The sequence below is a fragment of the Siphateles boraxobius genome, unplaced genomic scaffold (genome assembly GCF_051911475.1).
Source record: "Siphateles boraxobius isolate OS27281-9 unplaced genomic scaffold, OSU_SipBor_1 7, whole genome shotgun sequence".
NCBI classification, from domain to species: Eukaryota; Metazoa; Chordata; class Actinopteri; order Cypriniformes; family Leuciscidae; genus Siphateles; species Siphateles boraxobius.
Window position 1 is genome coordinate 18,676,576 of NW_027509197.1, and position 27,744 is coordinate 18,704,319.

The window sequence follows — 27,744 nt, forward strand, 5'->3', positions numbered from 1 at the left end:
TAAATCAGACTTCAAACCAAGACTCACGACTTTGTAGCGTTCCAGGCCAGTCACGTCAAACTACCTGAGCGCAATATACTTATTGTTTCAGACACATAACATTGTAATACATAATCGTGTGTGTATCATTATCATTATTTTTATATAATTATTAATTTGATTGCAACGTTATATTGTCCTAAAGTATATTCTCACCGTGTACCACCTGCAGAAACACTGCATCCGTAGGAGCTGCCATTGTTGTTTTGTATGGTTTCGCGGGCTATGTTATGTGAGAGCTCGTAAGCAGGGGCGGAGCGGGGGGGTGGCTAATTGGGCTTAAGCCCCGAATGGTTTGTCAAAAGCCCCGAATCTTTTAGGTTTTTTAAAATAACTTCAACTTTGTTTAATTTCCTCTCAGAATTTCTGATGGAGCGGCAAAAAATTAAACAATGTGCGTGGTGGCGGACGGTAATGCATCGCGCATCACTCAGCTTGTTTGCCAACTGCCAATAAAAACTAACGAAGAAGAATATAAATTAATCTTCTTCGCCGTTGTCATCAGGGGTTGGCCGCTTGCGGGCTGTTGTATGTTTAAACCGGCGTCGTAGCGAGCTTACTGGCTAACCGGCTGAAGTTATTATGGACATCATAAAGTTTTTTTATACGGAACACTAACAGTAAACCTCACCGGCCGGAGAGAGATTCAGAAGCAGCGTCAAACGAACCGCGGACAAGTGTTACATGTGAATCTGCTGTTGTAGGCCTAACACTTGAGTTAAGTGATGACAACAATTCCAAGTACAGATGCATCAATATCGTCAATAAGTTATTTTTCCCCCCATACTTTAATTTAAAAAGTAAATCTTTAATATATTCTAGATTCATTACATAAAAAGTTAAATATTTCAAGCCTTTTATTGTTTTAATCATGATGATGGGCTTACAGCTCATGGAAATCAAAACTCCAGTACGCCTATCTCAAAATGTATTAGAATTTTAGAACAAAGAATTTTTTATACGACCTGACAAGATCTCTAATCAGCTAATCAACTCAAAACACCTGCAAAGGTTTACTTTTTTTACTGAGTAGGCCTAACTATCATAATTTTCCCAGGTAGTGTATAGATTTTTAGGCTTTCTAATATCTCAAACAGCCTGAAAAATAGTGCATTTAGCTGACGTAAATGGGGAAAAAATTTCCAAGGGAGTATGCCCCTGCCTGGACCGCCCCTAGGTTTGGGCTAAGCCCCGAATGTTTACATCGTCTGGCTCCGCCCCTGCTCGTAAGTATATCGATCTAGTACGAGTTCATGGGTGGGAAGCATAGACTGTAAAAAAATATGGACGTAGTATCCATGACGTCACCCGTAGGTTTCTGAAGAGCGTTTTTGAAGCCTAAAGTGGGCGGAGTCACTCGTCGCCATCTTGGAAGCGCGTCACAGTGCGTCACTCCCGGATAAGCGAAAATGGGCAAAAAGGCGGGACGTGGGTGGTGTTGAGGTGCCTGGATGCTGAAACTACGCCCGCCTAGCTCGACGTGATCGAGTTTGCTCAGGCTAAGCTAATGTGCTACTGGCCTCGCGCTAAAGTGACAGCTGACTTGAAGTAGACCTAAAGCCAATAGTTAAAGTTTATGTTTTTGCCCTTGGAAATACTATAATAGTTAAAAGACATAACTAACCATGAGACTAACGTGTATTGTGATGCATTATTATTCTCATGCAGTAACTTACAATATTTGCTCTGAGTGTGTGTGTGTGTGTGTGTGTGTGCGACAGTGATAAATGCGCATACATGTCAGTCAGCGCGGCAATGCACGTCAAGTTCGTAGAGAGCTTTATTCAGTCCATTTTAAATTCTGATAGATATTACCTAAGAAGTTCAAGTAATGCACTAGAAATCCGCGCTCATTTAAGGGACGAAAAGAAAGCACTGACACCTGCAGGATTTAATCTGACGGTAACGTTACTTTTAATTGAACACTAAAAGCATATTATAACATAGTCTATCTGCTCCGTAAGATCAACGGTAAGTTACAGCAGAACGAGTGTGGCCTCTATACCTTAGACGTTTTTAAATCTGAACTCCAAAAAGCAACGATATTGTCAGACATCCATGAGTGCATGTTCACAGAGGAAAAGAACTGAAGAACAGCGCTGGTTGTTCTCTCGATACTCGACAACGACGGAATCCAACGGCGTGGGCGAAGGTATAAGGGCGGCGTGTAATAAACTGTATGAAATAATCCCGAAAAGAGTACAAACACGGCAGAGATGACAAGTTCACCAGCTGGAATCAGCTGAGGTGACATGATGGCTAACAGAGAGCAGACAAACGGCTAGTAATAACAGCAGCGGCAATCCACCTGTCACTCAAGTGGCCACGCCCTTGATTATGCAGGAATTTAATGCTTAATATAATTTAAACGGGTGAGTTATAAAAAAAATCACCCCCCTCACAGTTGTCATGAAGGGCAAAATTAGCTGTATAGACCAAAACAACTTAAGACACCAGGCTGTAAACATAATTTTTTCGGCTGTAAAGTTGGGCATTTTAACATGGGGGAGATACAGATTTGGCTCACTTTTGCAGTCAGCCTCAAGCGGCCAGTCGATGAATTGCAGTTTAATTCACTTCCGTGTTGGTTTCAAGAGGGAGACAGGGAGGTTGCCCGCTTGGTGGGAAGTCACGGTTTTGACTGCCGTTCCAGTGCACTTTCACAGGTATAAGGTTGGAAAAACACGGGTTACGTTGCCTGGAACGCGGCATAATGCTCATATCAAACATATGAAGAAGAAAAAAAGAAAATTCAGATGTACATATAAATATTGATTACTTTATTTTAATGTTTAAGATATTAAATCTTAAAGTTTTAATATTAAAGGAAGTTCCGGGAGTCTCGCGCATTGATAGCGGCTCCCTGATGCCCGCAAATTAGTTAACATCTCCCGGAATCTAGAGCTCGCGAGCTCCAAACCTTGTAGCGCGCGCTCGGCAGAGAGGGAGAGAGCTAAGATTATTTCTAATCATTAGCACTTTATTCTTGGTGCTTTCAAAAACTATCTTATTTAGTTATAGTTTGTGTATTCTTAAGTCTTTTGTTGTCTTAAATGATACTGTGCTGTATAATTCTTGAGAAATATTTTTAGAAAATGTGACTGAAGTGATAAATCAACTGTTGATTTGCTGTTTAAAAGAGTTTATGTATGGTTACTAGCTTTATGAGTGTAACGTAGTAGCTCACGTGGAGTTTTTTTAACCATGCAGGCTCGTGCAACGAGCTATAAGCTAATTGAGTGTGCGCCATTTTAAGACTAATTTTCTTTATTTTTAGCCCATAGTTGTGTTTCTATAAAGCCTGGGACACACAGCCCGGGATTTCACTAATTAGTTCTATCTCCTGGCTGAAAAACTACAAATCCAAGTGATTGTAGCAAAATACTGAGGAGGAGTTTTACTTCCTGAACCTGGACTTTTCACCTCTGGTTTCATTGAGCTAAAATGTCACATCAATGCACCATCTATGTACTTCATTGGTCGTGTGCCTGTGCAGTGTTAGAAGTCCATGAGGAATACCTTTAGATCTGAGTGATGGATTATGGTGAGTTTGGGTTCTTTTTAATTGTAACACTCTGCTGTAGATGTGCCACAATAGGAGCATGTTTCATGAAGTTACAAGCAAATATGTCACGGTTAGTAAAACACTCACGGTTAGTAAAAAGCCCAAAACAATTATGCTTGTACTCAGAGATCCTAAATGGCAATGTTTTAAATTACATAATCCAAGTGCATTTCAAAGCTTTATCTTCAAACATCTGCAAAGCACTTCGGTGAAGAAAAGGACATGCCTCCAAGAAATTGCCATAGGAAATAGTGAAGCTGTGCACAAGACACATCTTTAAGAGTGTAAATGAACCCAATTTATGTGCACCGAATAAATGTGCCGTATTAAGGCGCTGCTTGTTCTGATTTAAACACGCTTGGTATTTGGACCATAGCAGTGTTTGGATTGAGCCTGCTAAGGGTGACTACTGGCTATAAACAAATTACATGCGTCGCATTAGTATGCAATACACATGAGACTGCACGTAAAATGGCCATGTCTGCTCTACCTCTTTGTAAAATATTTTACCTTTTATTTGTAATGCTCATAAGAACTCGATGTATGAGAGGATTGAGCTGTATACCTGCCAATAAATGCAGACTTTTCACTGTCAAGGTCTCCGATTCCAGGTTTTGAACTTTTACAAGACAACTAAAGCAGCAACATCAGGAAATACTTTACTAGGAAGCACAAATCAACCACTATGTTTTGGTTTCTAAACATCCCAATCTGACATTAACTTTAAGAAACAGGCAAGGAGTTGGTTGCACATGGCTTACAATACTCAATTCAAAACAAACAATTTATTCACATCAAAAAAATTAAGCTTCATGACAGTTAAACAGTAACATGGCCACATAGGTACAGTGTTGCTCATCTCAAACCCCAGCTTTCATCTGACTGTGCGGTGGCAGACGTTTCCCCAGGTGGTGACCCACAGTGAGACCAAAGGGGGAATCGGCCTGCTTTTCATGAACTTCAGGCTTCAGCTGAAAGCCTTTCACCTCATCAAAACTGTCTACGGGTGGGAAGGAGAGAGGCGCTTCGCTTAAAAGACCTTGAAGACGAGTACGCCAGCCTTTCAACAGGCTGTCACGAGCCTCAGCAGAGAGACGCGTGGGTGCCCAGAAGACCTGTGGTGCGAGGACCTGGAAGCCACAGTAATTGAGGACACCATTCTACAAAAGAAAACATTAGCGCAACAGTTTCAGGTTAGAATGACATGCAAAATCAAATAGTGCAAAATTTAAGCATGGTTGAAGGAAGGAAGCTTCTTACCTGAACTGGCCACAGAGTAACATTCATATCTCCATTGATCCCATTGGAGCTGAACATGGTCTCATGGGAGCCAGTGGTGAATGACAACATGGCTTTCTTTTCCTAACACAAATTAAAAACCCACTCAGGTTTCATTAAATAACCAACATTTAACCCTACGCTGATTAACACATGTAATGAAAGATTAGTTTATGATTTGTAGGCCTTACCCTGAAGATGCCCGCACTGTAGCGCTTTTCCAAGGTGTATGCAAAGCCAAGGGTAAGAACCCGATCCATCCAGCCTTTCATGATGGCAGGAACCGAGAACCAGTACATGGGAAACTGGAAAAGACAAAAAAGAACTACAAGTATACCCAAAAGCAAAAATAAGAGAAATTAAGTCGGATATATAAAAGCCTTACCTGAAAAATAACAATATCTGCTTCTTTTAGTTTCTTGTGCTCCTCTACAATATCAGAAGCAAGTCTACCCTCCTGCCAGGCCAGCTTGGTCTCCTCTCCATAGCAGAAGTGTTCTGGGTTCTTCACTGCTCCTGAAACAGAAAATTGTGCAAAACAGCCATCGGCACCAATAAGGGCAAAAGTTTTTAAGTTTAATATTTTCTAAACGAACAGAACACTGCCTCCACACCAGTAATATCCTCCTTGGTTGCTGTGGCCTTGAATTTCATTTCATACAGGTCAGACACAAGAACATTGCAGCCCTGTTTCTCCAGCACATCTACAGCAGCATCTTTAACAGCCGCATTGAAAGATCCAGCACTCTGGTGTGCATACACGATCAACACTGTCTTTGCAGCTGAAAAAATAAACAAATCAACACTGTCTTTACTGCTGGGAAAAAAAAAATAAAAACATCAATCAAACAAACAAAAAATATATATATATATATATATAAACTGCAGCAACAAAAGAACATACTCATGTTTGTCACTCACAGGTCTCAGAGCATCTACTAAACCAACAGATTTGTGAGTTTCTTTTAAAACCACAATCAACTGAGCACACCTGAAAGTAATTTAATAATCAATTAGTGTTGGCAGGCTAGAGGCTTTCCAAAAACAAAAATCTAAAGCAAAAAACGTTAAACAAAAGTGATTATTAAATGGACGTAGCCTAATTATTCTTAAAAGCGGCATCTATGAAACGTAAAACACAAAACAAAAAAAACTAAAACAAAACAATAAAGCATTATGCCTGGTTAGTTTACCTTTTTACCACTAGGTGTCAACATGCACCAGCAACTGGAGCTAGACGTCCATTAGGCCCATACAAATAAAATACCTATATGATAAAGATGAAAAATATATAGGCCCTGTAAATTTGGTGACTCAGTTTATAAAAATAAGTTTTTTTGCTTAGATATTTTTTGTATCATCGCCCAGATATAATTATGACTAAAATTTTCTGCTGGGGAAAAAAAAAAACAAGAAACGCTTCTGGTCTTTGGTGTACTGTGTGGTCTTTAAACTGGTTAGGATGGATGATGTTCTTGACACCACCTAAACCGGACACTTGCTCCGGCTGGGTTTAACTCAATAGTTAGACAATCTTAATATTTTCCCCCAGCAGTGCTTTTTTTCCCTTCAGAATGAGATCCAGCAGTTCATTCCAATATTATCTGTCTGCAATCCCGGAGGGTGCAATTTCAGGACCGCAGCTCTAGGACCGCATTTCTAGGGCCCTAGTTTTTTTGTGCGTGACAGCGCTGCTCTTGAAAATGACGACGTCACACAGATGTCTGCTCAACGTGCGTGTGCTATCTGGGTGTGTGTCCTCATTCTTTTGTGAAATAACAGTAAACCACTTTATTTCTGTGTGACTAATGTGCAATCTTGACACAAGTTAATTAATTATGATAAATGTATCACTTTTCATTGTAAACCTTTGGTAAAACATTGATGGTTGGGTGGGTTTTAAATCTTTAAGTAGGCTAAACAACAAAAATGCCAGCAAGGTCACTTTTATCGTGTTCGTTTTGCGGTCTCGCTATTCCAGTGATTTCTTTCTGATTAGTTTTCTGATAAAACTTCCATTTGATGGTGAAATGATGGGTTTGTGTGACGTTGTTCCAGAGAGGCGTATTAAAGGGGTGGTAAAACACGATTTCACTTTCTAACTTTAGCTAGTGTGTAATGTTGCTGTTTGAGCATAAACAACATCTGCAAAGTTACAGCCTTCAAAGTTCAAAGCAAACGGAGATATTTGCTTTTAACCTGTTAAGTGTCACCCCCCCTTTTTTGAATAGACATGAAAATGCACATTCCAAACTTAAATGGTATAGGATAAGAATCCTTTGGAATATAGACATAAAATTGGTCTTGTTTTAAAGAAGACATTTGGCAGATTTTTGTAGAAGTGAAATAAATTAAGAAAGTGAAACAGAAAAAAAGTTACAGAAGTTTGAGTTTATGAAAATGTACGATTTAAAAAATTAATTATTCATATTTTATATAAAATATATATTTTCAAAACCTGGACAACTCTTAAACTGCAAAAAAATCAAAGCCAAAAATCTGAACAAGTTGTGTTTCAAATTTTAGGTTGATATCTCAAGAAATGAGCTTTCAGTAAGATTTTGTTTGGGCGCAGTACCAAACTTTTTCACTAGGTCACAACCAGACTCCATTACTGCCCATATAAGGGCGCCTCCATTTCCATATGTGGTTTGAGTGATCTGAACCATCATTTTCACAATTTTCATACAATTTATAAAGTAGACATCCTATTCAGAAGTAGTATTGGAAGTTTGGCAGATTTTGATATGAATTAAACCTTGAATAAACACATAAAAGAACACATATGTGCGTTATAGCTCGCGGCCACATCACAAATGGTGAATCTATTATTTTTTCTTTATATTTAAAACATTTTCAGACCTTTTTTTTCTAAAATAATTGAATGCTTGCCATCTTTTGAACTCTTGGCATGAAAACAAACTGGTTTCTACCCTTCTTTCATGATTTTTCATGTTCATTGCTATTTCAAAATAAAGGTCTGAACACGCCTAGGAGTATGAAAATATTCTTGTTGCAAATTAATAAATTACGGCTCCTCTGTAATTTTTTTTGAGAATCAGTAACCAAATATGGAAACTAGAGATTGTAAGCTTTCAAATGATATATAGTTTGTCAAGATTAGTTTAGGTTTAGTATAGGTTATTACTGTTTTAAATATGTAATGGATTTGGGCCCACCGGTGGGCCCATGACACTTAAGAGGTTTTAAAGAAATCAATTTCTAAGGACTACAGCAAACAGCCGGTTTTGGACTATACGACATTCCTCCAAGAATGCTGACGTCAGCAACCCCAATAAACCCCTCCTCCGAGAATACTAAATAAGGGGGGCGAGGCCATTTTATATTGCGTTGGAGAAGAGTTATTGTGGTATAGGAGTGTTGTTGCTGCCGCAATGTCCTCGAAACGCTGTTATTTTCATCAGTGCCCGGATTACAGGTCCACTTTGTTCAGCCTTCCTAGGGTCTCAGGAGTTAGGGATCAATGGTTAATTATTACCCAAATCTCGCTCTCTGTGCTGCACATCTATTGAGGAAAGCTTCCACAATAGTTAAATGCAGGATTCACACAACGGCTTGTGCTGAAAGATGGAGCAGTTCCAACTTTAAGAACAGAAGCTGTTGTTTACGGGCCACAATCTGTAAGTATGATTTATTTTTCGTCAATGTGTTTTTCTGTAATAGTTTGTATTGTTAATTGTATGTTATAGCAAGGAAGAAAACAAATGACAACGCTGTTTGGCTCTGCAAGGCAGTTTGTTAAATGCTCATTCATACTTAACGTTATCCGACAAACACCTAACGTTACAAACTTTTTTTAAATCTCAACAGCGAACTTGGAATTAGAGTAAATTACTCTTTGAGATCTTTTATGTTTTGTTTATCTACAGGCATGCTAAACATGGTTCTGTGTTTGATTTGGCTACTGCAGTAAAGCCAATGTTTAGTGTTTGTTTTGGGTTAATAGTTCTGTCGACAGATATTTGGCTACAATCGTTCTAAAAATACAAAAGTAACCGTGCCATACAGTCAGTAACGATCACTATAGATCCACAGTCTTTACTAAAAAAAAAAATCCCTTTGAGGACAGTACATTTACATTTATTCATTTAGCTGACGCTTTTATCCAAAGCGACTTACAATTGCTATATTTCAGAGGTCGCACCCCTCTGAAGCAACTAGGGGTTAAGTGTCTTGCTCAGGGACACATTGGTGTCTCACCTTGGATTTGAACCCGGGTCTCTCACACCAAAGGCATGTGTCTTATCCACTGCGCCATCACCACCCAGTAGTATAATTTGTTAGAACAATTATATGAAATTCTTGTTTATAAAACTTATTTTTTTGTAATAATATAATAATTAGTACAATTAAATAACAGCGTATCTAAAAGGTAAGGAGACAACAAAAAACAAACCTTTCTGAAACGTCGTTTCAGCCATTCTTGAACAGGTTCTGCTCGATCATCTTCACTAACATTCTCCGGGTCTGATTCGGGCTCAAATTGGTATGGTTTTATTGACGCCATCGTTTATAATACACCAAAGCAAAAACTAGGCTACCGGTAAAGGTAAGGGGCGTGACGTTTCCGGAAAACATGCACTAGTCAGTTAGCTAATAACAACACACTGGGCCAGTGTATTACATGCATTACATTAGTATGCAATAGACTTATGAAACTGCAGGGAAAAGCGGTCAAGTCTGCTCTAACTCTTTGTAAAACATTTGACCTTTTATTTGTAATGAGCATAAGAACTCCATGTATTAGAGGATTGAGCTGCCTGTGTACCTGCCAAAAAATATCTCCAATTCCAGGTTTTATGAATAAACAGTTACAAGACAACTAAAGCAGCTACAATAGAGTCAGGAAATTCTTGACTAGGAATCACAAATCAACCACTATGTTTTGGTTTCTAAATGTCTCACTCTGACATGAACTAAGAAACGGGCAAGGAGTTGTTGGTTCCACATGGCTTACAATGAATTACAACTCTCATCATGAACAATTTATTCACATCGAAAAAAAATTAAGCTTCATGACAGTTAAACAGTAACATGGCCACATAGGTACAGTGTCGCTCATCTCAAACCCCAGCTTTCATCTGACTGTGCGGTGGCAGACGTTTCCCCAGGTGGTGACCCACAGTGAGACCAAAGGGGGAATCGGCCTGCTTTTCATGAACTTCAGGCTTCAGCTGAAAGCCTTTCACCTCATCAAAACTGTCTACGGGTGGGAAGGAGAGAGGCGCTTCGCTTAAAAGACCTTGAAGACGAGTACGCCAGCCTTTCAACAGGCTGTCACGAGCCTCAGCAGAGAGACGCGTGGGTGCCCAGAAGACCTGTGGTGCGAGGACCTGGAAGCCACAGTAATTGAGGACACCATTCTACAAAAGAAAACATTAGCGCAACAGTTTCAGGTTAGAATGACATGCAAAATCAAATAGTGCAAAATTTAAGCATGGTTGAAGGAAGGAAGCTTCTTACCTGAACTGGCCACAGAGTAACATTCATATCTCCATTGATCCCATTGGAGCTGAACATGGTCTCATGGGAACCAGTGGTGAATGACAACATGGCTTTCTTTTCCTAACACAAATTAAAAACCCACTCACGTTTCATTAAATAACCAACATTTAACCTACGCTGATTAACGCATGTAATGAAATATTAGTTTATGATTTGTAGGCCTTACCCTGAAGATGCCCGCACTGTAGCGCTTTTCCAAGGTGTATGCAAAGCCAAGGGTAAGAACCCGATCCATCCAGCCTTTCATGATGGCAGGAACCGAGAACCAGTACATGGGAAACTGGAAAAGACAAAAAAGAACTACAAGTACACCCAAAAGCAACAAAAATAAGAGAAATGAAGTCTGATTTCTGGTACATAAAAGCCTTACCTGAAAAATAACAATATCTGCTTCTTTTAGTTTCTTGTGCTCCTCTACAATATCAGAAGCAAGTCTACCCTCCTGCCAGGCCAGCTTGGTCTCCTCTCCATAGCAGAAGTGTTCTGGGTTCTTCACTGCTCCTGAAACAGAAAATTGTGCAAAACAGCCATCGGCACAAATAAGGGCAAAAGTTTTTAAGTTTAATATTTTCTAAACAAACAGAACACTGCCTCCACACCAGTAATATCCTCCTTGGTTGCTGTGGCCTTGAATTTCATTTCATACAGGTCAGACACAAGAACATTGCAGCCCTGTTTCTCCAGCACCTCTACAGCAGCATCTTTAACGGCCGCATTGAAAGATCCAGCACTCTGGTGTGCATACACGATCAACACTGTCTTTGCAGCTGAAAAAATAAACAAATCAACACTGTCTTTACTGCTGGGAATTTTTTTTTAAAACAATAAAAATATATATATATATATATATATATATATATATATATATATATATATATATATATAAACTGCAGCAACAAAAGAACATACCCATGTTTGTCACCCACAGGTCTCAGAGCATCTACTAAAGTAACAGATTTTTGAGTTTCTTTTAAAACCACAATCACCTGAGCACACCTGAAAATAATTTACCAATCAATTAGTGTTGGCAGGCTAGAGGCTTTCCAAAATCTAAAGCAAAAAAAGTTAAACAAAAGTGATTATTAAATGGACGTAGCCTAATTCTTCTTAAAAGCGGCATATAGGAATCGTAAAAAAAAACAAAAAACAAACAAACAAAAAAAACAATAAAGCGTTATGCCTGGTTAGTTTACCTTTTTACCACTAGATGTCAACATGCACCAGCAACTGGAGCTAGATGTCTATTAGACCCATACAAATAAAATACCTATATGATAAAGATAAAAAATATATAGGCCCTGTAAATTTGGTGACTCAGTTTAGAAAACAAGCTGTTTTGCTTAGATATGTTTTGTATCATCGCCCGGATATAATTATGACTAAAATTTTCTGCTGGGAAAAAAAACAAAAAACGTTTCTGGTCTTTGGTGTAGTATGTGGTCTTTAAACTAGTTAATGATGGATGATGTTCCTGAGACCACCTAAACCGGACACTTGCTCAGGCTGGGTTTAACTCACTAGTTAAACAATCTTAATATTTTCTCCCAGCAGTGCTTTTTTCCCTTCAGAATGAGATCCAGCAGTTCATTCCAATATTATCTGTCTGCAATCCCGGAGGGCCTTATTTCAGGACCGCAGTTCATGTATAGGGCCCTAGTTTTTTGTGTGTGTGACAGCGCTGCTCTTGAAAATGACGACGTCACACAGATGTCTGCTCGACGTGCGTGTACTATCTGGTTGTGTGTCCTCATTCTTTTTGTGAAATAACAGTAAACCCCTTTATTTCTGTGACTAATATGCAATATTGACACAAGTTAATTCATTATGATAAATGTATCACTTTTTATTGTAAACCTGTGGTAAAACATTGATGGTTGAGTTTTAAATCTTTAAGTAGGCTAAACAACAAAAATGCCAGCAAGGTCACTTTTATCATGTTCGTTTTGCGATCTCGCTATTCCAGTGATTTCTTTCTGATTAGTTTTCTGATAAAACTTCCATTTGATGGTGAAATGATGGGTTTGTGTGACGTTGTTCCAGAGAGGTAGCCTGGCATACCAGACCTACATCAAGATGTTAGGTCTGGGAACTCTCCATTGGGATGCCTCATTCCGAGGGGCGGGATAAACGGTTGTCTTTCAGCGCTACAACCAACCAGAGCAACGAAGAAGGTGACGTAGTCAGAGTCAGAGCAAAGCCGTTCTTTGTTCTTGTTTCAAAGAAAAGTTTAACTTCAAATCCTCCAGAGTCGCGGCCAAAGCCGAATCGAAAGACCGCTGTTCGCCAGCAGCATCAGCCATTGCGGCATGCGTCTAGATTTCTAGGCTACCAGAGAGGTGTATTAAGCATAGACAGTAAAAGAAATGGACACAGGGACCCCATTGATTTCAACGGAGAAGACTGAAGCCCGATTATTGCACTTCCTGTCTGATGGCTGAGCGACTGCGCATGCTCAAACTGAGCTTGATGACAGTCTGACAGTTGTACATTTTCTAGTAGCTGTGCCAAGACAAATCTGAATCACCTAATTCCTCAAAAACATTGTTGAAATATTTTGTCCCGTTGCTTTTATGGACTCTCTATCTATGGGCTTCTCCCTTGACTTTATGCCTCTATGTCCCACCGATTGCCTCATAGACAGTAAAAGATTGCCTGCGAGCTTCTCCTCCTGTCTATACGGTAATGTCTCTATTGAGCGACAGGAAGTCGCGTGGTTAAGTACGCAATCGTTAGCCTATTTTTACAAAAACGGCTTCTACGGGGCCATAACGTAAGATACAAAGTAATGGAGCCTTTTATACATTGTCGTGTTTCTTTAGAAATAAATAATGGACAAATGTAGTCTTTGGATGTCTCAGATGTAAAGTTATTCGCAATCAGGAATCAGCAGTGAGAAGTAGTAAGGTACATTACCCCTAGAGTCTGCGAGAGCAGGGGCGGAAGATGACTCAATGGTGGACAACATGGTTAACGACTTTGGAATGGAAACGGATATGAGTATAGAGAGTACTTCACAAAAGACTAGTTCAGGTTCTGCAGTTAGCAAAGCCATTGAACTCCAAGATTGTGTCTGTGGCTGGAGCAAGGCGACAACGGTCAGGGGTTTGAAGATTCATCAAGGGAAAATGAAATGCTTGAGGGAGAAGGGACAAGGGCCTCGCATTGATCAGTACTTCTTACGAAGTCAGTCAAGTCAGTCGAATGAAATCCAGCGACAGGAAGCAAACCACAGTTCGCAGGATATCAGCACCCCTGTCATAGAGGAGAGGAGGGTTTGCACAGTTAGTGATGAACACATTGATTCTTGTGAACCCGGTCAGACTAACCAGCATAAGAGAGAAAAGAACCTCAACGGGCATAGGCCTGGAGTTAGATGGCCAAGAGCTTGTGAGAAAACTGCATGGGACACGGTAAACACAGATCTATGCTTTGCATTAGAAAGATTAACTGGTACAGTTGAAAAGAAGCTGGATAAATTTGGGGACATCATTTACGCATATGGAAGTGAGAGGTTTGGTGTGGAAAAAAGGAAGGAAAAAGTACAAACTACTCCTGGATTGTCTAGACGGCAGCAGAAAATTGAAGGGTTAGTTAGAGAAAGGAGACAGCTGAGGAAGCAATGGAAAAGAGCGGAACAAAGTCAGAAGGAGGGACTCAATCTCTTACAAAGGGCCATAAAAGATGAGCTTGCAACATTACGCAGAGCTGAGCGCCTACGGAAACGCTACAAAAAGAAGGAGCGTGCGAGGGCTAATTTCTATAAAGATCCATTCAAATTCGCAAAGAAGTTATTCACCAGTGAGAAGAATGGCACTTTAAAAGCATCTAGGGTTGAGCTAGAGAGATATTTGGAGGAAACACATACAGATGCAAAAAGGCATAAGCCTATGTCTATTCCGTCAGACATCCCACCTGTCAATCCACCAGAATACCAAATGGAGGTCTGTGCACCTAAGTGGAAAGAGATAGAGCAGGTTGTGAGAAAGGCAAGGGCTTCATCATCTCCAGGGCCTAATGGAGTTCCGTACAGAGTGTACAAGAGTGCTTCAGGAGTTCTACGAATTCTGTGGAAATTGATAAAAGTGGCTTGGGAAAAGCAGGTTGTACCTAGAGCATGGCGCAGAGCAGGGGGAGTCTTTATACCCAAAGAAAAAGATGCTACAAGCATCAGTCAGTTTCGCCCTATTTCACTATTAAACGTCGAAGGAAAGATTTTCTTCAGCATTATTGCTCAGAGATTGTCAACCTACCTATTAAAGAATGGCTTCATTGACACTTCAGTTCAAAAAGCGGGCATTCCAGGATTCTCAGGATGCTTAGAACACATCAGTGTTATCTGGCAACGAATTCAATCAGCTAAAAAGGAGAGGAAGGAGCTCCACGTGACATTCCTGGATTTGGCTAATGCATATGGTTCAGTGCCACATGAGCTTCTTTGGGCATCATTTGATTTTTTCAGGGTACCGATGTCGATAACAAATTTAGTGAAAGCCTATTTTGGAGATTTGCAATTCAGTTTCTCAACTCCAGAATTCAGCACTACATGGCAATGCTTAGAGGTTGGAATAATGGCAGGATGCACCATTTCTCCACTGGCTTTTACCATGGCAATGGAAGTAATCATTAGGGCATCAAAATGGGTAGTAGGAGGAGAGCGCTTGGCTTCTGGGAAGCGACTACCACCAATCAGAGCATACATGGATGACATGACAACCATGACTACAACGGTAGCCTGCACTAATCGGTTATTGGGGAAGTTAACAGATAATATTGAATGGGCACGAATGCAATTTAAGCCCTCTAAATCAAGGAGCATCTCCATAATTAAAGGCAAGGTAGTAGATAAAACATTCTTCATTAATGGTGAGGCAATAGCAACAGTTTCTGAGAAGCCAGCGAAGAGTCTTGGGAGATGGTACGATGGGGATCTAAAGGATACAGTTCGAGTGGGAGAAGTTAGACGACAAGCAGTGGAAGGGTTGAAGAGCATAAACAGCTGTGCTCTACCAGGCAAAAACTGAAACTCTGGTGCTTTCAGTTTGGTCTACTGCCAAGGTTGCTGTGGCCACTGACTGTGTATGAGGTTTCTTTGACAACAGTGGATAAGCTGGAAGCGTTAATAAGTTCATACATCAGGAAATGGTTGGGAGTTCCACGCTGCCTCAGCAGAGTGGGACTTTATAGTAAAGGAGTATTGCAGCTGCCAGTCTCTGCTTTAACCGAGGAGTTTAAGTGTGCCAAGGTCAGACTGGAAATGACTTTAGCAGAGTCACGCGACAAATGTGTAAGGGAGACAGCCCCTGTGGTAAAAACTGGTAGAAAGTGGTCAGCAAAGAAATCTGTAGTAGAGGCAAAGGCTGACCTTCAAATTGGGGATATCATGGGACAGGTACAGCATGGAAGAGGGGGTTTTGGGCTCAGTTTAGCTCCTCCTAAATGGCACAAGGCAGGCCCAGCCCAAAGGAGGAAGCTGGTAGTCAACGAGGTGCGAAAGCAGGAGGAGAGGATGAGATGTATAAAGGCCATTTCCCAGGCCAAGCAAGGAGAGTGGATGAGATGGGAGAGTGTGGAACAACGCAAAATGGGCTGGCAAGACCTTTGGTCAATGGAAGAGAGTAGGATCAGTTTCCTTATTAGGTCAACATATGATGTTCTCCCATCACCGCAGAACCTAAACCTCTGGGTAGGAGAGGATCCATCTTGTCCTTTGTGTTCATCTCCTGCCACATTGAGGCACATTTTGACAGGATGTAAGGTGGCTCTTAGCCAGGGTCGGTTTACTTGGCGCCATGACCAAGTATTGCGATGTTTGGCTTTAGCATTGGAAGGCAAGCGTAGTATGACCAATAAATTGCCGCCTGTTCTAGCAAAACATTACACGCAGAAGACAATATTCCCCCGCCCATGCGAGCAACCACCAAGAAAAGGTGCTAACACCAATTCTCGCCCAGGACAACTGGAAGCTGCTAGGGACTGGAAGATGCTGGTTGATCTTGATCAACGGCTTATTTTTCCACCTGAGATTGCCACCACTAACCTACGACCAGATATTGTTTTGTGGTCTGGATCAGCACGCATTGTTCAACTGATAGAGTTAACAGTGCCATGGGAGGATGCGGTAGATGAGGCATATGAGAGGAAGAAACTGCGGTATGCTCATCTGGCCACTGAAGCAGAACAGCGAGGATGGAGAGTCCAGGTTTATCCAGTGGAAGTGGGTTGTCGTGGTTTTGTGGCACACTCTACAACCCGGTTCCTCAGAGACGTCGGATTCAGTGGCCAAGAGTTGCGTCGTACAGTAAAGAACTTATCTGAAGCAGCAGAAAGGAGCAGCAACTGGCTGTGGTTGAGACGGAAAGATTCTAGCTGGCTGTGTACAGGCCGCCATGCTACGGTTTCGTAGAATTCTTGAAAAATTGAAAGGTCTGTTGGTTTATTTGTATAGGTTGTATAGTATTTACAGTCATTACGTTCCTGTGTATATTGCGAGAATGACGGGTGGTTGGGCAGATATTGTGTTTTGCGGTAGGTGGTATGCCATACGGAACCGTTGCCACTGAAACTGCATATTAACGCACCAGTGGGGCTCGACAGCCTTAGTCAAACGGGTTGGCGCGTATGGTTGGGTTGCGGAGACATTGTGAGATTGTGGTTAGGTCTCAGCAGCAACTGTTGGTTTATTTGTATAGGTTGTATAGTATTTACAGTCATAACGTTCCTGTATATATTGCGTGAATGACGGGTGGTTGGGCAGATATTGTGTTTTGTGGTAGGTGGTATGCCATACGGAACCGTTGCCACTGAAACTGCATATTAACGCACCAGTGGGGCTCGACAGCCTTAGTCAAACGGGTTGGCGCGTATGGTTGGGTTGCGGTGAGATTGTGGTTAGGTCTCAGCAGCAACTGTTGGTTTATTTGTATAGGTTGTATAGTATTCACAGTCATTACGTTCCTGTGTATATTGCGTGGATGACGGGTGGTTGGGCAGATATTGTGTTTTGGATATCCATGTCATCTGTGCTGAATGTAAATTTGGGTTGAGGAGGAGGAATTGAACTCGAGAGAGACACTTTGGTTTGTATTCCCTTGATGCATTCCTTTTCTGGATCTGGGTCTGTTCTCAGGTACACTTGCACATCCTTGCTGGAATGGGTATTCCACATCAGGGGTAGATTTGAAGGTATACTTTGTATCGATTACATTTAATTGTAAACCACTAAAGATAAAATCCAGCCCCAGAACTGCTGCATATGCCAGAGCTTTGGGTGGTAGAACTGCAGCTGGTATTGTAAACACTTTGTCATTGAGGTTAATTGAGACATTCAGCCATCCAAGAGGAACCTCTGCCTCACCGTTAGCTAGATACAAAGGTCCGAGTGTCCAGGATTGAAGATCATGGGGTGCTTGAGCAAATGTTCTTCCAGAGAGTTTCATGGATGAGGGTATAGCTTGCACCTGTGTCCACAATGACTTTCCCCTTCAATGCGCAAACACTGACAGGCACAATTAACTTTTGAGGTACACTGACAGGATTCGTGGGAGTAGAGGATATACTTCCAGATGTAATGGTTAAATTGGGTTTATCTGGAGGTGTGAGAGAATTCTTTGTAATTGTAGAAGACATTGCATTGTTTGATGGTTGGCCAGGCTGCTTGGGTGAGTGGACATTTCGTTTATTACTGTAGGGCTGGTGACCTGAAGACGGGGATAGTTGGGTTGGAGGAGTGAAGTAAGGACAAGTACCTGCTGCGTGATATCCTTGACATCGCCAACATTGTACAGTAGGTTGGGAAGTAGTAGCCACTCTGGGTGGTGCTACAACAATTTTGGAACCAGTTTTACCCTCACATTGCTTCTGTTGTTCATGTTCCTTCTCCAGCTGGTGACCCAGGCGAACCAATTCTTCCACAGTGGTTAGATGGCTACGAAGGTGACTGGCGAGGTAAGGTTTTATATTTTTAAGAATCATCTTAATGTCTGCTTCAGTTAAACTTGGTTTCCACCTTTTACAGAGAGCTCTGTAGGTAAAAGCAACATCCCGAATGGACTCCTTTTCTTTGGACAGTTTGTCAATGAGTAAAGTCAATGAACTACTTTTTTTCAATAGTTGATCATAATCCTTCTGAAAATGATGTTGAACTGCTTGAATCTCCTGCTGAATCTCAGAGTGCAACTGCTGCACCACGTGCCGCACTTCGAACACTATTGTAGTTTCTACTTTTTGGAGTTCTGTAGTAATCATCGTTTTCAACGCTTTAATTGTCTGATCTGACTCAGTTTCATCTTGTTGCTTGTTTGTAGATAAGGTAGTGGAGACTTGCTGCTTGATTTCCTCCATCTTTTCAGCAAGTTTCGTGACCTGACTCTCACGGCTGGATAAGTTGGACTTTAGTTCCTTGATGAGTTCAGTTAAAGCTCTCTCTTGTGCAGTCATGCAATCATGCAACTGGTCCCAGTTACCTTGAGCTTGTGCAGTGAGATGACTAATCCCTTTTCCAGGTGTTGGAAGACTTCTAGGCAGATCATACTGTGCCCCTGAAGATGAAGAAGGTGGTGGTGAAGCAGCAGCTGGGGATAATATTGGAGATGATGGTGTGCATAATTGCATGGGTTCTGGAGGTTTCTGTTCCCAGGGAAAAGATTGAGCTGGAGTGCTGCCACCTAATGGTGGGGATGCGAACTGCACCTGGGCTCCTGTCTGAGCAATGCGGCTGAACTGAGAGGGTGTATGGCAAAAGGTAGGAACATAGGATTCCTGAGGAGCCTGACGGTGCACAGGTACCCAAATAGGGGTGGCCACATCCGGAACCTCCATTTCAATAAAAGTTGAGGAAGGAGGAGGGTGCTCCGCCATGATTATGTAAAGGAAATGTTATTAATAAATGTTTGAAATAAAAGGGTGTTGTCAGTGTTGTATATGTCAATGAATTGATACAATTTTACATTGCCTTTCTCACAGTTCAAAGAATTAAAGCAATTGTCCAACAAGTCAATCAAAAACAGAAATGTGAATAACACAATTTAGGGTTATTGGTCATCAGCAAATTCATCAATCAACATTAAATAATAGGTTTCAGTTCAAATTTGCTACTCATTGTAATTCCATAAAGAATGGGGGGTAACAAACAAAAAAAAACACTATTTACAGGTTTAGCATATTAACAGGATTTCCACACTTCAATTCAAAAATGGTAAATTTCCCAATTCCTTGAATTACTCAAAATAATGCAATAACAAAACAACAAAAAATTGTCAGTGAACATTCACATTCAGAATTATTCACTCAATTATTTTCAAGTCCCTGTTCGGGCGCCACTTATGTAACGGTGGCACACCCTTGAAAAAAGATTCTTTAAATTTGAAATTAATTTGTTCGGGCGCCAGGTAGATTAAGGTCTACCACATTCAACGGTTTAGGCCGGATAGCTCAAAAAACCACCAGTTACACGCAAAACAAAAGGTATAAAAAAAAACATACCCAAAAACATTCCACTAAAGTGGTTTGAAGTAAATATTTATATTCTTCGTCTTTTACAAAACAAACAGAAAAAAATCACTTTTCACACATGAAGTTTGGTATATTAACAGTTCACAATGAATGATGGTTGTGTGGTGTAGGTTTGCTTTAATGTATAGTCCAAGATTTTGAAAAGAGTCCAAACAATGCAAATTAGTACCGCAAGAGCACGCACATTTACATTCAGATGCAGATCGTCATTCTCAAAAACATAATCATGTTACAACAACAAACAACAAAACAAAAACGCATGCACTGAGCGTGGATTGAGTGAGCTCGTGTGTGTGTGTGTGTGTGTGTGTGTGTGTGTGTGTGTGTGTGTGTGTGTGTGTGTGTGTGTGTGTGTGTGTGTGTGTGTGTGTGTGTGTGTGTGTGTGTGTGTGTGTGTGTGTGTGTGTGTGCAGTCGTGAGGAGGTATGTGGTGCGTGTATAATGTTATGTTCATCGGTCACTGTAGTGAAGGCACAACAACACCAAAGTTGAGGCATTCTGGGCTTGAGTTTGGTGTGAGTACCAGAGACGGTAAGGTTTTAGAGATGATCAACGCGTTGCAGTTTGTATCTGAAAGGTTCCAAAGATACACGGCAGGAAACCCCTTTGGCTCGTTCTCTCTCTGTTGACCAACTTGGAAACAGCGTGCGCTGCAGACGCTCCACACAGGTGATCCGAGTCAACCAGCTTTACCCGTAAATAGTGATGTGACATTTGAACCGAGGGGTCGGAGCTTGTGTCGAGAAAAAATGGGCGTGCCAGATGAAGCCACGATTCGAGGCTTGTGTTGTTAACGTGAAAATCACGTGACCATTGACAAATGAGGCCTCGGTTTGTGTGGATACGTCATCGGTTCGGTCTGAGTGTCGCTACGGATAAAGGGGATTCGAAACTCGCGCCACCTTGTGGGTGGTGTTAGTAGTAGAAGCAGTTGTAGTAGTGTCAGAGAGTCAAAGAACTCTCATTGTTGTTGTCGTTATTGAGTCATATATGTGTTAGGGCTGTATATTATTACATTATATCAGGTAAGAATACGTATATTATTATTATTATTAATTATAGTCGCTATATTATAGTCTTGTTATATTAATGAGATAAGATTATTTGGATTTTTGGATCTGGATGGCTTTTTGTTTTGGATCGCCCTTTTGGATTTGTTTTCTTTTTGCGACTCTTCCTTTTTCCTGGTAATGGAGCCGGCTAGAAAGAGGAAATCCTCCCCTGTCTGGGCTCAAAAGAAGCATCAGTATCATCATTTATACCAACTGGCACTGGCATTTTTATGTTCCTCTGCATCCTCTTTTCCTTGTGAAAGGATATTTTCCAAGGCTGGAGAGGTTTTGTCCAAGAAGAGGAATCGTCTAAACCCCAACACACTTAAAAAAATTCTGTTTCGCAATAAAAATCTATTGTAATCCTTCCATCACCCACCCCAAACTGCAGTGTTGCAGTTTGCTCCTCTAAATCCCCAGTCCCATAAGCACAACACTGCTCTTAAACTAGTAACAGTTCACTGCACAAAACCCCCCAGAGACAATTCTTAACTTTTTCCCACCCCAGACTATTCTGTTGCAGTTTACTTTATTACACTCCCTCCACCATAAGCAGTGCACGCAACACAGTGTCACTTTTGTTGTTCACTATCCAAACAATTTATGAATAATTAATTAACTGTGTGTGTGACAGTTGTCTCTGCACAAGTAAATTCAGACAGAGAAAGATAGGCTACATATTTTATTTTGTACCCAGGCAATGGACAAATGTCTGCTCAGGTCTTTTTATTATCACAAATGAAAGGTTACAGACATTAACAGTGAGAAGAAAATAAATAAATAAATGAAACAGAACTGGGTGGGTAGTGGCTTTATATGGACATCATAAGTCTGCTCAGGTCATTGGTCCAGAATTAATTAATTTGTCTGCTACTTCTTTGCACAGTAGCTAGGTGTCACTAGTGAGCAATGCTGAATGAAGCTTCGAGTAATGAACCTTTGGGTGAAGCAATGGGCTGCGAGGTCTCAGTGGTTCAGGACAGTCCCGGCGCCAGGACAAATGACTTGGGGGGGCTTTTACAATTCTTAAGGGGGGCTTGCCGGGGGGGCGCACCGCTTCACTAAAGATAGGTGCTAAGTCTATTTTCAATGGACGCCGCGTCCAAGCCGCACCGTAGATACAAAATAAAAGTAAATAAACACTGTAAATTTTAAAATAAACACCCTGTAAGGACTTCCAATTGTATTGCACACCAATATATCCTATGGTAGAAACAATAGACTGTAAGGTAGAAACCCAAAAATCAAGAAAAATCACATCGGACAGGCAAATCACATGGTCTTGCGCATCCAGTCGCGTTGCTTCTGAAATGCTCCTGGTGTGAGTTGGCACCGCGTGGAGGACAGAATAAAATCTCGTCGGAGCCGTAATGCACTGCAGACGTGTGCAGTGTACAAAAGGGGTAAATGACGCCGGGCCTGGTTCAGGAAGCCTCATTTTGCCATCACTACCCATAAAGTTCAATCCCACACAAAATTCTTAGCAGCAAGAGTAAGATTCAAGCGTGAACGAAGAGAACTTGAGCTGTGACTGCTGACTGTTCCACTTCTGCCTTCTCGTTTACCAAACTTCCTTCATTTCCTTTCCGCTTCCTTTTTATACCTGTTGCGTCATCCTCTGTCTGTCTCCTGATTGCTTAGTCTGATTCATTCATACAATAATTAAAGTGCGGGTTCGCCCCGAAATCATCACAAGTTTATTTTTGGGGCCTTTTCACGGTAATTAAAAGAAGAGAAGACTGGAGAAATGATGCGAGTCAGACCCAAAAATCATATATTGCATGAACACATACAGCAACTCAATATGTAGGTGCATGTGCTCTAACCGGCCATGACATTCTTTTTATGTCAGATTCAGTATGTTTGTGTGCACATACTTTTGGAAAAGTTTTTGCCAATACCACATCAAATGACAAGAGTCAAATGATTTCCCTTTAGTCAGTTATTCTCTGCTCCTTTATATCATAAAAATACATTCGAGCTGAATCTTTAATCAGCAGATATGCATGCTTTGATATGTGCATTCTGTTTTTGAGAAAGTAATAAAGATACATGCACAATAGCAATGACAATGTTACATTTATTATTATAGTTAAATGTCATATAATATGATTACAAAATAGCTCTATTAAAAAACAAAACCTATTAATTGTCGCATTTTTTGGTCTGTTCTGCTGCTACACTCACAAGGAACCAAGTGGAATTCAGTTTTTCGTTCTAAATTAGCCTGTTAGATCCAGTGACGATAAAAAGTAAATAGGTACAATCATTGCCAATTTGGCAAATTGCTTGTTTACCAAACAGTGTTGGCTTGCACTATAAAATTATGTTCATTCCAGCAATAAGAACTACTTTAGCAAAGAATTTGAACAAAGGTGTCAGTGTACTCTGAAATCAACAAACTCTTTTGAATGCCAAATATTCTAATGTTAAAACAGCAAATCTGTTTAAAGGCAAAAATATCAAGCTACAAGTTCTCAGCAAGCTGAGAGCGCGTCCATCTCTAGCTCAGCGCCAGCCAACGCGCAAACGCAGTTTCAGGCAGTTATGTCATGTCACTGTACATATTTTGTCCAGACTTTGACACCCTTGCAAGGAGAGGGGACAAGTCTCATTGTCACACAACACCATGTCTTGGAAAGACAAAGACTAAGGGCACGTTCACATATCGCGTCTTTTGTGCGCTCCAGTTTGTTATCTCAAATGTACGCGCTCATAATGGAAGCGACGCGGTCGCGACAGACGTGGTCAGGCATCTGATTGACTCGTCAAAGGCGTTTCGACAGCCATGGGGCGCGCAATTTGCCATAAAAGCGCGCGTTCTTAACGTGCGCTTTGTGGTCACGGAACGCGTGTCAGAAACTTGCGTCCTCGACATGTGATCTGCTATTTAAATGAGATTGTTTCTGTCTGCAGGTGTTTTATGCCTCAGATGTATTTTTGTAACAAGAAAAGAAAAACAACTCTCGGTTTCACGTTCACTGTTTTTTATTTCAGCACCTCGGACAGTCCCCTAATCCCTTCGTTCGAGACACATCTCGCAAATTTTCCAGTTGTAATTCCGGTAACACTTTACGATAAGGTTTCATACATTATTATTATTATTTATTTTTTATTATGCAAAAACCACGAGTTTCTGAGCGTGTTTTCCGTGACAACAAAGTGCACGTTAAGAACGCGCGCTTTTATGGCAAATCGCGCGTCCCGCATGCTTTTGACGGGTCAGTGTGCAATCAGACGGCTGGCCTGACATTTATGAATACTTTGGCTTGCCATACGCATGTGGTGCAGGCTGCAGCGCGCTCGTTTTTCCAGGCGCGCCTATGCCGCGGCGAGATGAAAACATCTCAACTTTTCAGAGAGTTCCGCAAGCGCACCGCAGGTCATGTGACAAAAACCTACCGGTCCGCTTCGAAAGCACGGCCGAACAGCTGATCATAGCAGTACAGTGCGGTTTTTATTTCTCATCTCCATAAAAATAGCCTATCTAGTAGTAAAGATAATACAAAATCTAGAAACCCATTCAGGCCCACCTCGACTTAATCCAGGCCCATCTGTCACGTTCTGCATCCGCCACTGCTACATGCTCGGCTATATTCTCGTCGAAGTCATTCATCTTGTGGAGCCGCGCAAGCAGTTATAAAAAATCCTGAACACCGCCATGAGAAATGGGGCCTTGCGCACGCCCATATTTACGTAATTTACGCACCATCACGCTCGTGCGGACATGGTGAGTCAACCTAGCTTTACTGGCGGGTTTTAGTGAAGCACTTCAGAGCTTTTGGCCCGATGGTGGAGACACAGCATGGTTTTGGGCTCGGTGCTACAGGTCCGAGGCTATTAGCCCAGCACAGCCCGTTTAAAGCCCTGCATCGCCAGTGGAAACGAGGCTCATGTTAATGAGTCAAACCTGACACCTTCGGATATTTGAGGATACCTAAATCACTATGCAGGTCTGAGTGGTTACTAGAGAGAACGCTTGTAAATAATCTGCACATTATATGTGAAACAATGTAATGAATTAAAATGGCATAATACTACATTGGTGTCACATCATGATCTGATTAGGCTACCTCAAACTATTTCACATCCAACTTTTAACTTGGGTTAAATGAGAGATGAAAATTTTTATGTATCGGTTCATTCACACAGAAGGCAGGAGAGCTCACACACTTAAAGAGTAATAATTCCTAGTTTCCAAGACTACCGGTTTCTAGATTACATTTGATTACCATTTAGGGTTGGTTTTAAATTACATAAGAATCCAAATGCATTTCAAAGCTTTATCGGCAGACATCTGCAATGCACTTTGATGCAGAAAAGGACATGCCTCCAAGAAACTTCCATTGGAAATGGGGAAGCTGTGCACACAAGAAAGCTTTCAGAGAGTATATTAATCCAATTTATGTGCACCAAATAAACGTGCCATATTAAGGCGCTGGTTGTTCTGATTCAAACACTTAATATTTGGACCATAGAACGGTTTGAAAAGAGCCTGCTAAGGGTGACTACTGGCAAAAAAGTATTACATGCATTGCATTAGTACACAATACACTTATGAAACTCCAGGGAAAAGCAGTCAGGTCTGCTCTTTGTAAAACGTTTGACCTTTTATTTGTAATGATCATAAGAACAACTCCATGTATTAGAGGATTGAGCTGCCTGTGTACCTGACAATAAATGCAGACTTTTCACTGTCAAACTCTCCAATTCCAGGTTTCATGGGTAAACTGTTACAAGACAACTAAAGCAGCTACAATAGAGTCAGGAAATTCTTGACTAGGAAGCACAAATCAACCACTATGTTTGGGTTTCTAAATGTCCCAATCTGACATGAATTAAGAAACGGGCAAGGAGTTGTTGGTTCCACATGGATTACAATACTCAAAACATGAACAATTTATTCACATAGAAAAAAATTAAGCTTCATGACAGTTAAACAGGACCATGGCCACATAGGTACAGTGTCGCTCATCTCAAACCCCAGCTTTCATCTGACTGTGCGGTGGCAGACGTTTCCCCAGGTGGTGACCCACAGTGAGACCAAAGGGGGAATCGGCCTGCTTTTCATGAACTTCAGGCTTCAGCTGAAAGCCTTTCACCTCATCAAAACTGTCTACGGGTGGGAAGGAGAGAGGCGCTTCGCTTAAAAGACCTTGAAGACGAGTACGCCAGCCTTTCAACAGGCTGTCACGAGCCTCAGCAGAGAGACGCGTGGGTGCCCAGAAGACCTGTGGTGCGAGGACCTGGAAGCCACAGTAATTGAGGACACCATTCTACAAAAGAAAACATTAGCGCAACAGTTTCAGGTTAGAATGACATGCAAAATCAAATAGTGCAAAATTTAAGCATGGTTGAAGGAAGGAAGCTTCTTACCTGAACTGGCCACAGAGTAACATTCATATCTCCATTGATCCCATTGGAGCTGAACATGGTCTCATGGGAGCCAGTGGTGAATGACAACATGGCTTTCTTTTCCTAACACAAATTAAAAACCCACTCACGGTTCATTAAATAACCAACATTTAACCTTAGCTGATTAACGCATGTAACGAAAAATTAGTTTATGATTTGTAGGCCTTACCCTGAAGATGCCCGCACTGTAGCGCTTTTCCAAGGTGTATGCAAAGCCAAGGGTAAGAACCCGATCCATCCAGCCTTTCATGATGGCAGGAACCGAGAACCAGTACATGGGAAACTGGAAAAGACAAAAAAGAACGACAAGTACACCCAAAAGCAACAAAAATAAGATAAATGAAATCGGATTTCTGATATATAAAAGCCTTACCTGAAAAATAACAATATCTGCTTCTTTTAGTTTCTTGTGCTCCTCTACAATATCAGAAGCAAGTCGTCCCTCCTGCCAGGCCAGCTTGGTCTCCTCTCCATAGCAGAAGTGTTCTGGGTTCTTCACTGCTCCTGAAACAGAAAATTGTGTAAAACAGCCATTGCACACTAATAAGGGCAAAAGTTTTATAAGTTAAATATTTTCTAAACGAACAGAATACTGCCTCCACACCAGTAATATCCTCCTTGGTTGCTGTGGCCTTGAATTTCATTTCATACAGGTCAGACACAAGAACATTGCAGCCCTGTTTCTCCAGCACCTCTACAGCAGCATCTTTAACAGCCGCATTGAAAGATCCAGCACTCTGGTGCGCATACACGATCAACACTGTCTTTGCAGCTGAAAAAAATAAACAAATCAACACGGTCTTTACTGCTGGGAAAAATAATTAAAAAAAAAAAAAAATAATAATAATAATAATAAATATATATATATATATATATAAACTTCAGCAACCATAAACATACCCATGTTTGTCACCCACAGGTCTTAGAGCATCTTCTAACCAACAGATTTGTGAGTTTCTTTTAAAACCACAATCACCTGAGCACACCTGAAAGTAATTTACTAATCAATTAATGTTGGCAGGCTAGAGGCTTTCCAAAAACAAAAATCTACAGAAAAAAAAGTTAAACAAAAGTGATTATTACCTGGATGTATTTCTTCTTAAAAGCGGCATATGAAGCGTAAAAAAAAAAAAAAAAAAAAAAAAAAAAAAACTAGATTGGGATTGTGCCTGCTTAAGTTTACCTTTTTACCACTAGATGTCAACATGCACCAGCAACTGGAGCTATAGCTATTAGGGTTAGAGCCATAAAAATAAAATACTTAAGATAAAATATTATGATACAGATTTAAAAAAAAATAGGCCAGCTATAAATTTGGTGACTCCGTTTAGATAACGAGCTGTTTTGCTATGATATTGT

At 41.0% G+C, this 27,744-nt stretch overlaps 3 protein-coding genes across 5 annotated transcripts; all 3 read right to left on the bottom strand.

Moving 5' to 3' along the window:
- Positions 1 to 4,377: 4,377 nt before the first annotated feature.
- Positions 4,378 to 5,879, bottom strand: LOC143723315 (ribosyldihydronicotinamide dehydrogenase [quinone]-like). Its single transcript, XM_077215510.1, has 6 exons — positions 5,787 to 5,879; positions 5,497 to 5,664; positions 5,268 to 5,398; positions 5,074 to 5,187; positions 4,865 to 4,966; positions 4,378 to 4,764 (listed from the first exon to the last, which is right to left on the bottom strand). The coding sequence occupies exons 1-6, from the start codon at positions 5,788 to 5,790 to the stop codon at positions 4,465 to 4,467; spliced, it is 819 nt and encodes a 272-aa protein (XP_077071625.1). The 5' UTR covers positions 5,791 to 5,879; the 3' UTR covers positions 4,378 to 4,464.
- Positions 5,880 to 9,866: 3,987 nt separating this feature from the next.
- Positions 9,867 to 11,399, bottom strand: LOC143723314 (ribosyldihydronicotinamide dehydrogenase [quinone]-like). 2 transcript variants are annotated; one of them, XM_077215509.1, is made up of 6 exons: positions 11,318 to 11,399; positions 11,008 to 11,175; positions 10,779 to 10,909; positions 10,575 to 10,688; positions 10,367 to 10,468; positions 9,867 to 10,266 (listed from the first exon to the last, which is right to left on the bottom strand). In XM_077215509.1, exons 1-6 carry the CDS (start codon positions 11,319 to 11,321, stop codon positions 9,967 to 9,969), a joined length of 819 nt encoding a protein of 272 aa, XP_077071624.1. In that variant the 5' UTR covers positions 11,322 to 11,399; the 3' UTR covers positions 9,867 to 9,966. The 2 variants fall into 2 exon arrangements, with proteins under 2 accessions (XP_077071624.1, XP_077071623.1); XM_077215508.1 differs by having other exon boundaries at positions 10,575 to 10,909.
- A 14,457-nt stretch (positions 11,400 to 25,856) lies between these two features.
- On the bottom strand, positions 25,857 to 27,404 carry LOC143723318 (ribosyldihydronicotinamide dehydrogenase [quinone]-like). 2 transcript variants are annotated; one of them, XM_077215568.1, is made up of 6 exons: positions 27,286 to 27,404; positions 26,990 to 27,157; positions 26,759 to 26,889; positions 26,555 to 26,668; positions 26,347 to 26,448; positions 25,857 to 26,246 (listed from the first exon to the last, which is right to left on the bottom strand). In XM_077215568.1, the coding sequence occupies exons 1-6, from the start codon at positions 27,287 to 27,289 to the stop codon at positions 25,947 to 25,949; spliced, it is 819 nt and encodes a 272-aa protein (XP_077071683.1). In that variant the 5' UTR covers positions 27,290 to 27,404; the 3' UTR covers positions 25,857 to 25,946. The 2 variants fall into 2 exon arrangements, with proteins under 2 accessions (XP_077071683.1, XP_077071682.1); XM_077215567.1 differs by having other exon boundaries at positions 26,555 to 26,889.
- Between the last annotated feature and the right edge of the window lie 340 nt (positions 27,405 to 27,744).